Below are 14429 nucleotides of genomic sequence, written 5' to 3'. Positions count from 1 at the left end.
TACTGCTGCCTTACCTCCATGCCCACCCCCACCCCCAACCCTTTTTGCTCCTTCACTCCTCTGTATGATATCTCAGGCAAGCATCCTTTCATGAGAGACCCATTCTTCTCAGTCACACATAAAGTAATGATTAGGTAACCTTCTACCTAGTTGCTATTCCTATGTCCTTTGTGCACTGGACAAAATTGTAATGTACCATGATGCCTTTCAAGGATCATAGAGCAAAAGTCTCAGTTTCCCTATCTGTAAAATAGGAAGAATTGATTGGAAAGGTTCCTGAGTTCCTTTTCATCTCTAACATTTTATGGCTTTGTGTTTTCACTTGATGATAACTATTTACATTCATTCTCTTTACATTTGCAAAATGGTTTTGTACATAAACCCTTTGAAACAGAGATGAATAATCATCCCCCTTTTTACAAAACAACTGACTGAGACCAGCAGCTCTAGAGGTGGCTGAAGATACTGCACTAGAGAGGATATGATACTATTACAACCTTACCACCATCCCCACCCTCAGCCCTTTCCATAGATATGGTAAGAGAAGTCTGTAATTCTAGAGATTTGAGAAGTAGTCTTGTCTTTTGTCCTTCCTTGTCCAGATTCCTTAGGCTACATAAGCAGCCTAAGTCTTTGGCTGCCATTTTTAATATGGATGCCTGTAGACTTCCAAGTCTGAAGACTTTTGAGAGTCTGGAACATATGTTTTTAGAAATTGCTTCTTCCCATGTTTAATATATACTGGACTACTTGCCATCTAGGGGAGGGCATGGGGGAAGGGAGGGAAAAATTAGAACACAAGGTTTTTCAAGGGTTAATGTTGAAGGATTATCCATGCATATATTTTGGATTTTATCAAATGCTTTTTCTGCATCTAGTGAGATGACCATATGGTTTTTGTTAATTTGGTTATTGATATAGTCAATTATGCTAATAGTTTTCCTAATATTGAACCAGCCTTGCATTCTTGATATAAATCCTACTTGGTCATGGTGTATTATCCTGGGGATGACTTTCTGTAATCTTTTTGCTAATATTTTATTTAAGATTTTTGCATTAATATTCAATAGGGAAATTGGTCTATAATTTTCTTTCTCTATTTTCATCCTACCTGGTTTAGGTATCAGTACCATATCTGTGGAAGGAGTCTTTCCCTATTTTTTCAAATAGTTTATATAGAATTGAGTTAATTGTTCTTTAAATGTTTGGTAGAATTCACATGTAAACCCATCTGGCCCTGGAGATTTTTTCTTAGGGAGCTGATTAATAGCTTGTTCTATTTCTTTTTCTGAAGTGTGACTATTTAAGTAATTTATTTCTTCTACTATTAATCCAGGCAATCTATGTTTTTGTTGGTATTCCTCCATTTCACTTGGATTATCAAATTTATTGGCATAAAGTTGGGCAAAATAACTCCTAATTATTGCTCTAATTTCTTCTTCATTGGTGGAAAGTTCTCTTTTCATTTTTGAGATTTTCTTCTTTCCTTTTTCTAATCAAATTAACTAAATAGATTTATCTGTTTTTTTTTCATAAAACCAACTCTTAGTTTTATTTATTAATTCAATAGTTTTTTTTTTTAACTTTAAATTTTATTAATCTCCCCTTTTATTTTTAGAATTTCAAGTTTGGTATTTGATTGGGAGTTTTTAATTTGTTGTTTTTCTGGCTTTTTTAGTCCATGCATATATTTTGAAAAATAAAAAGCTTTAATAAAGAAAAAAAGGAGTATGACAAAAAAAAAGTTGCTTCTTTATTTGCTAGTGCATAGTACAAACAAATCCTGACCCCTTTTCTTCAGGTTGGGGGATTTGGGGAGAAGGGTGATATAAAAAACTAATTTGAAATTATCCTAATTTGGTTTAGTAGACTAACTCTTATTTGAGAGCAAATGTCTCTAAGACTCCACTTTCCCATTTGTAAAATGGAAAGAAGTGATCTAAAAGATCCCTGAATTCAAAGATCTCTGAGTTCTTTTTTTTTAAAGTATCTTATATTTTATGGTTCTGCTTCTACTCAATAGTAACTATGTTTAGTCAGTCCTTTATAGTTAAAAAATGCTTTCTTTACATAAACTCTATGAGATAGCAATGACAATTTTTTTTTTTCTGAAGAGGAAACTCAAGGTATTTTTTAAAAAGCCTTCTTCCAAAGGGGCAATTTAATTTGTAAGCACCAGTACCAGTGCAGAGACACTGCTAACCATGGACTGATCTTTTCTCATGCAGGCCCTTCCCTTCAGAAGAGACCACAGAGAATGATGATGATGTATATCGGAGTTTGGAGGAGTTGGCTGAGTAAGTAACTGGAAGAGGAGGAGCAAAGTTTCACTTTTTTGTTTCTTCCTCATCACCTTGAAATATTGCTGTCAGACTCAATGCAGAAGTTGTTCCTTTGATGATATTGCCTAGAGATTTTTGTACTATTGTAATCACCCCCGATTTTCCATTGAAGAGCCCTTAGGAGATATAAATTCTAATAGATCTCAATTTATGGATTTTTCAATGGAGGGTAATTGGGAGTCAAGGCCTTAGGGATAACTTTCTTAACATTAAATTCCCCTCTAAATACCACAGGTTACATAGAACTTCTTTAGTAATTGAAATAGGAATTGGCCCAACTCCCTCACCTTTGCAGGCTATGCAACAGCTAGAAGTGATGATGCAGATGGGGATTGAGCTTCCTGTATGTCAGAAGTCTGGAACTTCTTATAGAGCTTATTCTGTGTCAGAGAGTTCTGGAATATTAATACAGGTTTAAGCAAAGTCAGGAGTTTTCTGATATCTCACATCCTGCAAATATCATCAGCAGTATCATCCAGATCCATCCCATCTTATGACTTCTTTTACTTTGTGATTACTGCTCTCTGTTGTATACTGTGAGAAGTCACATCAAGCTTTTCTGGGGAAATACACAGATGAATAAGATAAAATCCCTGGCCTTCACTGTCTTCCATTATGGGAATTGATGGTTGGAGAGTTAGGACTCAAAAGGACTTCAAAGGTTATCTAGTTCAATCCCTTCCCCACCATCTTACCATTGAAGAAATCATGGTTCTGAAATGTGAAGTGAGCTGCCCAAGATCACAATGGTTTAAAAAAATTAGAACTCTGCTTAGTCTAAAGTCTTCTTTCCATTGTATCATAATGGCTTTCAAGGATCATAGAGCAAATGTCTGAGCCTCAGTTTCCTCTTCTGTAAAATGGGAAGAATTTATTTGAAAGATCTTGAGTTCTTTTTCAGGTCTTACAATTTTTGGCTCTGTGGTTTGTTTTTTTAAATTTTATAATTATAAATTTTTTTGACAGTATATATGCATGAGTAATTTTTTTTATAACATTATCCCTTGTATTCATTTTTCCAAATTTTCCCCTCTCTCCCTCTACTCCCTCCCCTAGATGACAGGGAATCCCATACATTTTACATGTGTTATTTACATGTGTTACAGTATAACCTAGATACAATATATGTGTGTAAATCCAATTTTCTTGTTGCACGTTAAGTATTATATTCCGAAGGTATAAGTAACCTGGGTAGATAGACAGTAGTGCTAACAATTTACATTCACTTCCCAGTGTTCCTTCTCTGGGTGTAGTTGTTTCTGTCCATCATTGATCAATTGGAAGTGAGTTGGATCTTCTTTATGTTGAAGATATCCACTTCCATCAGAATACATCTTCATACAGCATTGAAGTGTACAGCGATCTTCTGGTTCTGTTCATTTCACTCAGTATCAGTTGATGTAAGTCTCTCCAAACCTCTCTGTATTCATCCTGCTGGTCATTTCTTACAGAGCAAAAATATTCCATAACCTTCATATACCATAATTTACCCAACCATTCTCCAATTGATGGACATCCATTCATCTTCCAGTTTCTAGCCACTACGAAAAGAGCTGCCACAAACATTTTGGCACATACAGGTCCCTTTCCCCTCCTCAGTATTTCTTTGGGATATATTGGCTCTGTGGTTTAACTTGATAGTGATTATTTATATTTATTCCCTTCTTTACAACTGCAAAATGCTTTTGTTACATAAATTCTATGAGACAGAGATGATGAAAATCATTCCCTTTTCCTGAAAGCAAAAACTCAGGTGTAGTCATATAAGATAATTTTCATAGCAAAATTGATTTGTGCTTCCCATGATCTAAGCTTCAGAATGGGATGCAGTTCTCCCTCACCTTGATTGTGCTAGCTGCACCCAAGGAGCTGCTACAGAGGTTCTGAAGCCTTGGTGATTGATAGAGGTAATAGACAATGGCCAGTTTGCCTCCCTGTCTTAAGGTTTGCTTTCTGATCCCAAATAAATTTGCTGGCCGGAATGTGTAATCTGGCAATTATATCTAAGTCTCAATCTCTTGGATTTTGTTACTCCACAAAATCCCTGGTCCTAGCCTTGCCTTGCTTTTTGGCTTACATGTTTTCTTCCCAACTTTGGTCCTTTTCCTCTGCCCTAGGTGGAGATGACTGTTCCCTGACTTGGAAGTTTGCCCATTCTTTTACCTGTATTGACTCTGCTTTGGGTAGGATATGAAGGTTAATGGCAAAACTTGTACTGGTTTATGCATCCATTGATTCCTCAAGAGGTCTTTTCTCATGCTTAACACTGCATGAGACAATTTGTTACATTGGGTAGAATAAAGAGCTTGAAGTCAGGAAGATCTGAGTTCAGATTTTGACTTAGCTTTTTTACTCTTTGTGACCTTGGAAAAGTCACTTCCCCAATTTGGACATCCATTTCCTCATCTGTAAAAATGAGGAGATTGCACTCATTGGTCTTTAAAGTTTCTTTTCTTTCTATATCTATGATCCTGTAAGATCTGAGAATATCTGGTAAAAAAAAAATGCTTAAACTGAAAGCACTGGGGAGAGACTAGAAGAGATTGTAATGCATCATAAAAGAGGCTATGGAGTCCTGGGGAAAGAGTGATTGTATCTTATTCTTCACACCTGGTTTTAGAGATTTATTGCTGGGCTCTTCTCAGTAGCCAGCTGCTGGGATCTTAACCTGACTATTGGTTGGATGCCTCTTTACTGTTATACTGAACAGTGACTACAACCCCAGGAAGCTTTGGGTCAGCCTCCTTACCTTCTCCGTCAATAATGTGAAATTTAAGCAGCATCATTATTACAGAAGCTTTGAGAACAATATCAGAATCTGGTTTATGTTTATCAACTATGCTGGTGGTCTTTGTGAGTTCTGTCTGTAACATCTCCCACAAGGGACTCCAATGAATATGTAATTTACTGCCAGGAAAGTGGCATTAATCATCCATAACATTGGACTGGATATTGGGTAGAACTTCTTGGCCAATACCCAATATATTCCATTGAGTTGTTTTTGAGATCTCTAAGCTTCTGAATGGTTTGAAATTCACCTTAATGGGAAGAATTCAAGCCATGCATCTTGGAGACTTTGTCCAAAATGAGGAAGGAAAAGAATTTTTTTCCTGTTGCCATTTAGGATATTTGCTTAGTCAGCCTTTTGGTCTGTCTCCCTTTGGACATATCAATATCTAAATGAAGGCTCAATTCTCCGCCCATGAAGATCAAATATAACTGCCTTTTTCCTATTCCCTATGATGGATAATTATACATGTGATGTCAAGGACCTTGGTCTCTATTCTTACCCCTCATGGCCCTAGAAGAGCTCACCAAGTATGGTGACTCTAACCCACACTTAAACCCTTTGTATGCTCCCTGAACTGCATCTTCTTTCCCCCTATGAGGCAGCCAGTTTTTATGTTTTCTCATTCTGCCTGAGAGTTCCTAGTTGGGAATAAATTTGTGTTTTATGTATATAGGTTTGTTTTGGTGGTTTCTTAAACTCTAGACCCCAATATATCAGAATTAGAAGAAAATTTAAGAGTCCAAATCCTTCATTGTACAGATTGTTAGAATAACACCTAGACCAAGGCTTCTTAAACTTTTTCTACTCATGGGGACATAGGTATATAAAATAGGCAAAGAAATCAAACATTTACTGAAAAAAATCTGAAGAAATTTATTTTAAAACAATTCTTTGATATACATGTAATTTTATTAAAGATGAAAGAAAATTTGCATACTAATGAGATGGATTGGGTTTTAAAAAATGTTTACATAAAGAATTAAAAATCTTGATAGAATATTTAATACTTTTTACTATTGCCAAATTTTTTCACAACCTTCATATGACATGTGATCTTGACCTATAGTTTAAGAAGCTCTGGCCTAGATATAATGACTTGTTTTAAAGCCTGTAGGAATTGTTCTTGCTATTCAGTCATTTCAGTCATGTCCAACTCTTGGTGACCCCATGTGAAGTTTTCTTGGCAAGTTTTCTTGGTTTTTCATTTCCTTCCTGAGCCCATTTTACAGAGGAGGAAACTGAGACAATATTTAAACAAAGACTAGAACCAAGGGGATTTTTGTATTGCCCTAGAATGGATACTGACAGCTTCTATTCTAGCTTAATAGAGATAGAATTGTAGACTTTCAGAACCCAAAGGGGTTCTTACAATAAGAGCCCAATAAATTGTCATAGAAGGAGCTCAAGATTTAAAATAAAACCCAGGTTCAAATTCTAACTCTATTAATTAGTAAATAACCTGTACCATCTTGGGCCAGGACTGTTCACTAATCTTTAAGAGAATGGACAATAGGAATAAATGATCTCTAAGCTCTCTTTCTGGAAGTGAATTCTTTGTTTTACGATAAACATAGATGATCAAAATTAGGAAAAGACTTTGCAGTATCAGGGCTAGGAAGATACCTGAGAGACCATCTGGTCCTCCCTTTAATAAGCAGACTTCTTGCAAAAACTTGTTAATATTTATTGCTTCTGCCTTCCTATCTTCTCATTTCTTTTTCAGTCCCCTGAGATTTGGCTTCTAAACTTGTCATTCAAATGATATTGTTCTTTCCAAAGACAGAGTGATAATTCAAAGGTCATGTCTCATTTCTCATTCTTCTCTCCTTTTGTGAACCATTTGACACTATTAATAACTATCATCTCCTATCTCTTCTCTCCTGCCTGTGTTTTATGTCACTGCACTTTTCTGGCTCTTCTCCTTCTTTTAGCTGTTGCTTCTCAGTCTTTTATTTGTGGTTCCTTATCTTTTGTCTTACCCTCTATGTATGGGTGTTACTCAAGGCTAATATCCTGGTTCCTCTTTCCTTCCTCTTCTCATTCCTGTTCTCCTTTCCCCTTCCTCTAGCTCTTTGAAAATAAAAACTTAGTTCAATTTGGCTAAAAGCTACTTTTCTAGTCTTATGACATTCTCCCTCATGCATTTCTATATTGCAATCAAATTGGGCTCTTTCCTCTTCTTCATAAATGATATCCCATATCATCTCTATGTTTTTACACAGTTTATATTCTCTGTCTGGAGTGCAATCTCTTCTAATGCCCATTTTATATAATCCTAGGTTCCCTAATAATTCAAGCAGTTTGCTACTGGAGGTCTTTATAACTCCAGTGTTTAAGTAGGTGCTCAATAAATGTCTGTTGAATGAGTAAAACTGAGGCTGATCCAAGATGAGAGAGCCATCCCTTTGCCCATCTCCACAGAAGGAGCAAGGTCTTAATGATCTGAATGTGGTATAAATGTCTAGGTTGATAGTGAAATGCTCCTCAGAGATGTCAGAGACCAGGGATGTACCAGACTCTTGACGATGTCTTAAAATAATAAATTATTAACCACGAGGATTATTGCTCATGTTGTGTGATTTGAGCAAACCCCCACAGGCTGTGTCTGGGTCTGTGTGCTTCAAATCTATCTTGGTTTGTTGTGACAATGTTGAGAGAGAAAGAGAGAGAGAGAAAGTGTGAGTGAGTGTGTGCGTGTGTACACACCCAAGTGGGTAAATGATCCTGAACAAAAACATAAAATGTAAATCCATTTCATATGGAAAAACTATTCTGGGAGATATGTGGCTTTTGAGCAGTTAAATAATATTATTCCACAACATAAATAGTAAAGCTCCTTAATTCAATGAGTTCCTTATGACTGCAGTTACTGCAAAAGTAAATCATAAATTATAGGGCAGATAAATGAATTAGGATCACAAACTTGTGGTTTGGGCCCAGCGGCTGAAATTGAATAGATTTTCATTTTTCCCTCTTTTCTGGGAGGCAACATTGCATGTCAAACCTGTCTCTGTGAACCTCAATTTAATAATTCAATATCATATCAATTTTTGTAAAAATTATTTTCTTAATCACTCCTTCTTATCCAAAGTGGTTTTTGCCAAGAGGGCATTAGGGCTAGTTGTAAATTTACAGATCCTGCACTAACAATGGACTGGCTTTGGTCTCAAGCCAGGCAAACTATTGGCGACTGCTACTTCCAGCAAAGCATGCTGTCTCTGTCCATTGTGCTCAGACTCAGATGATGGGCCTGAACCATAATTATCTTGCATTTCAAAAACATCTCTTATTCAGATGGATCCTTAGGCACCCTACAGATACTTTGATGATAGTCAAATACTCCCTCCTTAGGTAGAGCTACCTCTTTTTTTCCTAGCAAACCAGTTGAAGTCATTGGTATGATGTCAAAAGGGGCCCACTTTGGAACATCTAAATTGTATATAAAGTCAAAAGCAAAAGAATACTATCAGGTTAAGGACTGGTATGGGGCACTCAGTAGTTGACTATGAAGGACAATGTCTTATATACATAAGTTTGTTTTTTTTTTTGATCTTGTTAATATTTTATTTTATTTTATTTTCTATTATTTTTATTTTTCTAAATACATGCAAAGATAGTTTTCAACATTCATCTTTGCAAAACCTTGTGTTTCAAAATTTTCTCCCTCTCTTCACCCTTTCCCTCTTCCTTAGGCAGCAAGCAATCCACAATAGGTTAGATTTGTACAATTCTTCTAAACATATCTCCATATTTGTCATGCTGTGCAAGAAAAAATCAAATCAAAAGGGGAAGAAAAAAACATGAGAGAAAAAAAAAACACACTCAACCAAACAGCATTACCACCAAGAAAAGGTGAAAATAGTGTGCTTTGATCCACACTCATTCTCTAAATTTTTCTGGATGCAGATGGCACTTTCCATCACAAGTCTATTGGAACTGCCTTGAATCACTTCATTGCTGTATGGAGCCAAGTCCATCACATCTGATCATCATATAATCTTATTGTTACTGTGTATAATGTTCTTTTGGTTCTACTCACTTTGCTTAGCATCAATCGGTTTATGTAAGTCTTCCCAGATTTTTCTGAAACCAGCCTGATTATTCTTTTCTTTTTTTTTCTTTTTCTTCCTTCCTTCCTCCCTCCCTCCCCTCCCTCCCTCCCTCTCTTCCTTCCTTCCCTTCCTTCCTTCCTTCCTTCCTTCCTTCCTTCCTTCCTTCCTTCCTTCCTTCCTTCCTTCCTTCCTTCCTTCCTTCCTTCCTTCCTTCCTTCCTTCCTTCCTTCCTTTCCTTCCTTTCCTTCCTTTCCTTCCTTCTTTCCTTCTTTCCTTCTTTCTTCCTTCCTTCCTTCCTTCCTTTCCTTCCTTTCTTTCTTCCTTCCTTCCTTCCTTTCTTTCTTTCTTTCTTTCTTTCTTTCTTTCTTTCTTTCTTTCTTTCTTTCTTTCTTTCTTTCTTTCTTTCTTTCTTTCTTTCTTTCTTTCTTTCTTTCTTTCTTTCTTTCTTTCTTCTTCTTTCTTTCTTTCTTTCTTTCTTTCTTTCTTTCTTCTTCTTTCCCTCTTTCCCTCTTTCCCCTCTTTCCTCTTTCCCTCTTTCCCTCTTTCCCTCTTTCCCTCTTTCCCTCTTTCCCTCTTTCTCTCTCTCTTTCTTTCTTCTCTTTCTTTCTCTCTCTCCCTCTTTCTTTCTTTCTTTCTTTCTTTCTTTCTTTCTTTCTTTCTTTCTTTCTTTCTTTCTTTCTCTTCTTTCTTTCTTTCTTTCTTTCTTTCTTTCTTTCTTCTTTCTTTCTTTCTCTCTCTCTCTCTCTTTCTTTCTCTCTCTTTCTCTCTCTCTTTCTCTCTCTCTCTTTTTCTTTCTCACTTTCTCTCTCTCTCACTCTCTCGCTCTTGCTCTTTCTCTCTTTCTGCCTTCCTTGCCTTCCTTCCTCCCTCCCTCCCTCCCTCCCTTCCTTCCTTCCTTTATTTCTCTTTCCTGAAGTGATTGAGATTGTCACTTGCCCAGGGTCACACAGCTGAAAGTATTAAGTGTCTGAGGCCAAATTTGAACTTGGGTCCTCCTGAATTCAGGGCTGGTACTCTATCCACTGTGCCATTTAGCTGCCTCCTCATTATTCTTATAGAAAAATAATTTCCATTACATTTATATACCATAACTTATTTAGCCATTCCCCAACTGATGGCCATCCACTCAATTTCCAATTCTTGTCACTACAAAAAGGGCAAGGATTCTAGGCAGGAAAGGATGCTGAACAGATTACGAATCTTTGTCTTGTTTTCACTCCATTGTAAAAGAGCTGTACAAGATTGAAGATTTTATAAGAATTAGCTTACAAAAATGGGCAAATTTCAGGAATTCTTGCAGAAATGCAAAGCGCTTTCTAGCATGGTTGGATCAGTTTTTCATTCATCTTTAATGGAAAAGTGGCAAAAAAAAATAAAAATCATCCTTCCTTACTACAAATCTGGTATTTGGTGGAGCTGGAGTATGAGAGTTAATCAGGGCTACCTTGTTACTTACAGTATTCCCCTCTGGTTTCTCTGTCTTTTATCATGGGCTTTATTTTCCACATGTGTGGCTTTGGGTGTCCCAAAGGTACACACTCAAGGAGTATATCTTCTCACCAAGCCCATGCTTGCTCAGACTTTACTTAGCATATAAAACTGAACATACTGGTAGACTGCTTTCCTCTTTGCTCTGTTCTGGGGCTGCTTCTTAGGAATTGTGGGGTTTTTTGATATTCTCACAGCCTGGGGGAGGAGACTATGATATGTGGCCCCATGCTTGCAAAGAGGGTGCACTAAACTAATCTTTGTCTGACAGAACACATGCAAAAAGACCTAGAAGCTTCTTACTCAAGGCATTTGAGGGTCAGCAGTAGTTTGTATAGATCAGGAGTATGTGTGTATCTTGTTTGGAAAAAGTCCCAAAATTCTGTCTGAGGTTGTAGATTCCTGTTCTTCAGAGTCTAGAACCTAAATTCTCCCTGGAAATTGTTTCAAAACTTTTAAATCCCATAGCCCATGGATAAATGAAAATGGATTTAAGCACCTATGATATTGGTGGGGATTAAATACAAAAATGAGACATCCCTGCCTTCACAGAATTAACATTCTAATAGGGAGAGACAATTCCTATAGATATAGAAGAGGAAATTTTGGTCTAGGGAATCACACTAATGAGGACTTTAATAATTTATCACAAGTGGTCACACCCTTCCTAGCAGTTATTACAGTCTTGATTTGATAGTTGTTCACAGAACAAGCCATAGAAACGGGGGAAGTCAGGCTATATAAATCTAAAACCATAGAAAGAAAAAATGAAATGGTATATAAATAAGGGTAAGCATTCTTGGTTTGGAGTTGGCTAAGTGTGTTTATACTCATTTACTCAGCTATAAAAGCAGTTTAGCCCCGGGCTGACTTTCTTTTTTTTTTTTTTTTTTTTTTTTTTTTGCTTTTCTCTATCTTCCACATAGAACTTAGAGTTTATTTATCAGGATCTGCAACCACCAAAGAACTCAGTAATTCTAATCTCCCCAGATTTCCCTTGAGTTAATCTAAACAAACAAACAAACAAAAAAAGCCTGAAGAAAGGAAGGGCTGGGATATAGAGGTTATTAACCCTAATTGAATAGCAAAATGTTTTGTAATTAAACTTTGAGATACTATATAAGCTATGTAAACTATAACTATAACTGTTTTTAGAGCCCTCAGGAAAAAGCTATGAGAAAATTTGCAGCTTTCCTGGTTGGTAAAATTAATATTAAAGATGTTCTGGTGGATTGGTTGTATATTCCAAAATGAAACAAACTACATCTTCATTTCAAAATGTCTGTTCCCTGGCTTATTGGAAATGACTGGCTAAGTACTCCCCACCCTCTAGGATATAAAAGCTTCTTTTTTCCCTTTTACACTCTGGGATCTTATCTGTTCTGTAAGTGCTCTTGATAAGATATTGTCAATTAAAATATTATTTCAAGGAGAGAGGCTCTGCCATAGAGAGGAAGCATTCAGGAAAGAGATGATCAGAGCATCCATTGTTTTGGGACTTGGTTGGAACCCAGTTCCTCAGGGGAAGGGAGAGGAGTGAGTTGTTCGTCCTTCACATCTCTGAGGAGGTCTATGTCTCCTCCAAGCTTACGCTTCTCTGCCATTCAGGTTTTAGGTGCTAGAGGGACTAAGGTCCTTGATCCAAAGCCATTGTGAGCACCCTTCTGAAAGAATTGGGGGGAAAGATGGAAAGAATAATAACCTCAAAATCATAGGATCTGGCTTCACATATCACTTCTGGTGCTGAATGTTTGTGTGACCTTGGGAAAATAATTCAACTCTCTGGGTCTAGTTTCTTTGTACAAGAAGAGAGTTAAACCTGATGGTCTTCATCCTGACTCATGCTCCAAGCATGATACTAATACCCTGACACTGACAAGCAAGAACCAGTAATGAAGTCAGATGAACCAAAGGGGAAAATGGGGCTTCTAAATTTGATTCCCCTCCCCCTTTTCAAAGTAGAAATCTGCCTTCTTTTCAGTGTTTTCTCATCAAGGTATTTGGACCTACAAGCTCCCTGCTGCTCTAGGCCAGAAACAGGGAGTGTCAACTCTTCTGGAACATTGAGTCACTGGCAAGGAAATAGGTATCATTAAAGCAGTCTCTGAAACATTTGGGGGGAGTGAAGAAGGGAAGGAGCCAGCCATGAGGCTAAAGTTCATGAGGTGGAATTTCTTAAGGCCTAGTCTGCTTCATAAGGGGACTCATCCAGGGCCAACTGTATACTGATTCAATAGAGGCAGTTTGAAAGGGTCCACTCAGCCAAATCTCAGCCCCCTGAAGTCCTGTCTTTCCTGAGATCCTCTCAGAGGACAACTGCTAAATCCTTTTATTTTTGCTGCTCTACATTCTTTTTTATGTTCTATTTGTGGGAGAAATCTGGAGAGCCTGGAAATTTCTGACCTGCCCCACTATCTTCCCAGAATGCACCCAAACTCTTGTATAATTTCTTTATTCTTTCCATTAGACACAAGTTTCAGATAGCTTTATGATAATTGCCTCTCCTTTCTTCCACATGGATACAAGAAGATGAGATGGTCAAGAGTTCTCTAAAATGATGGTTCTCCTTATATTTGGAGATGTGAAGGTGGAAACAACAGCTGCTGTCCTCAGAAAGTTTATAATGTAATAGGGAGTTTAGCACATATTCACCTACTGTGACAATTATAACTCACATTATGGATTTAGAAATGGAAGTGACCTTAGAAAGCACAAGAGCACAGACTCAGAGTTGAATGGTACCTTTAAGGTTGTGGAATCAGATAAAACAATGATTAAGTAATTTGTTCAAGATCACACAGCTAGTCAGTGTCTGAAGTAGGATTTGAGTCCAGGTCTCCTTAACTCCAAGTTCAAATCTTTATCTTACTTCATGGCATTGCCTCATGTCTTGAGGAGAAAACACTAAAAGAAGGCAGATTTCTACTTTGAAGGGGGGAAGGGAATCAAATCTAGAGCGCTTCATACAAAATGCTGTAAGATATGAGAATAAGGAGAGATCACTTACATTTGGGAAGGTCTAGGGGAGCTCCAGATGAGGTTGTATCTAAGATGAGGAGGATCTCAACAGAGATTTGGAGGGCTGGTATGTTCTAGACTATGAACAGCCTGAGCGAATATGTGGGTACAGTGGGAGTAGAAGCATTTGATCAAGGAATAGCTAGTATTTCAGTTTGCAATATGGTGCCCATCAGAGGAGAGTCAAAAGATATATTAGATCACATTGTAGAGGGCATTAAATGTCAGATTAATAAGTTTGCAACGTCACCTGTAATGTGCAGCTTAAAGCAGTTCTCAAACCTTAAGGCCCTTTATAAATGTCAGTTATAATTGTTGTTATTTTTATTTAGTGGGCACTGGGGAGCTATTAGAGCTTCTTGAGCTGCAAAGTAATATGATCAAAAGTATACTTTAGGAAGATTATTTTGGTAGTTGTGTGAAAGATGTTGAGAGAGGAGAGAGACTGAAGACAAAATATTTTCATCTACAAACATTCTTCAGCAGAAAAAACATTTTTATGTGCAGATATTCTTTTGAAAGTAAAAACGAAAGATCTTTTTGTTGTCTATTGTGCAATTTTTATTAATATCCTGTAAGGCCAAAAACCTCATTAACACATTCAACAAGCATTAAATGCCTGTTATATGCTTACATAAATGTGTTTTATGATATGCTCTTGAAGAATTTTGAATAAAATATCTGAGAAAATGAAAAATGCCTTTTGCACCTTTGATGTAATAATGCCTTAGGCTCAGG

The 14429-nt window shown here is 37.0% G+C and overlaps 1 protein-coding gene across 5 annotated transcripts in view; it reads left to right on the top strand.

Annotated features, from left to right (window-relative positions):
- The window catches only part of VAV2 (vav guanine nucleotide exchange factor 2), a 432898-nt gene that overhangs the window by 298152 nt on the left and 120317 nt on the right, over nt 1-14429 (top strand). For all 5 annotated transcript variants that reach the window (XM_074294054.1, XM_074294051.1, XM_074294052.1 and 2 more), the window contains exon 4: nt 2229-2297. In XM_074294054.1, the coding sequence (XP_074150155.1) occupies nt 2229-2297 (69 nt within the window). The remainder of the gene's footprint in view (nt 1-2228; nt 2298-14429) is intronic.

This window comes from Sminthopsis crassicaudata, chromosome 2, assembly GCF_048593235.1.
Source record: "Sminthopsis crassicaudata isolate SCR6 chromosome 2, ASM4859323v1, whole genome shotgun sequence".
NCBI lineage: Eukaryota > Metazoa > Chordata > Mammalia > Dasyuromorphia > Dasyuridae > Sminthopsis > Sminthopsis crassicaudata.
The sequence above is the reverse complement of the archived record's forward strand: the minus strand, read 5'-3'. Positions and strand labels throughout refer to the sequence as shown.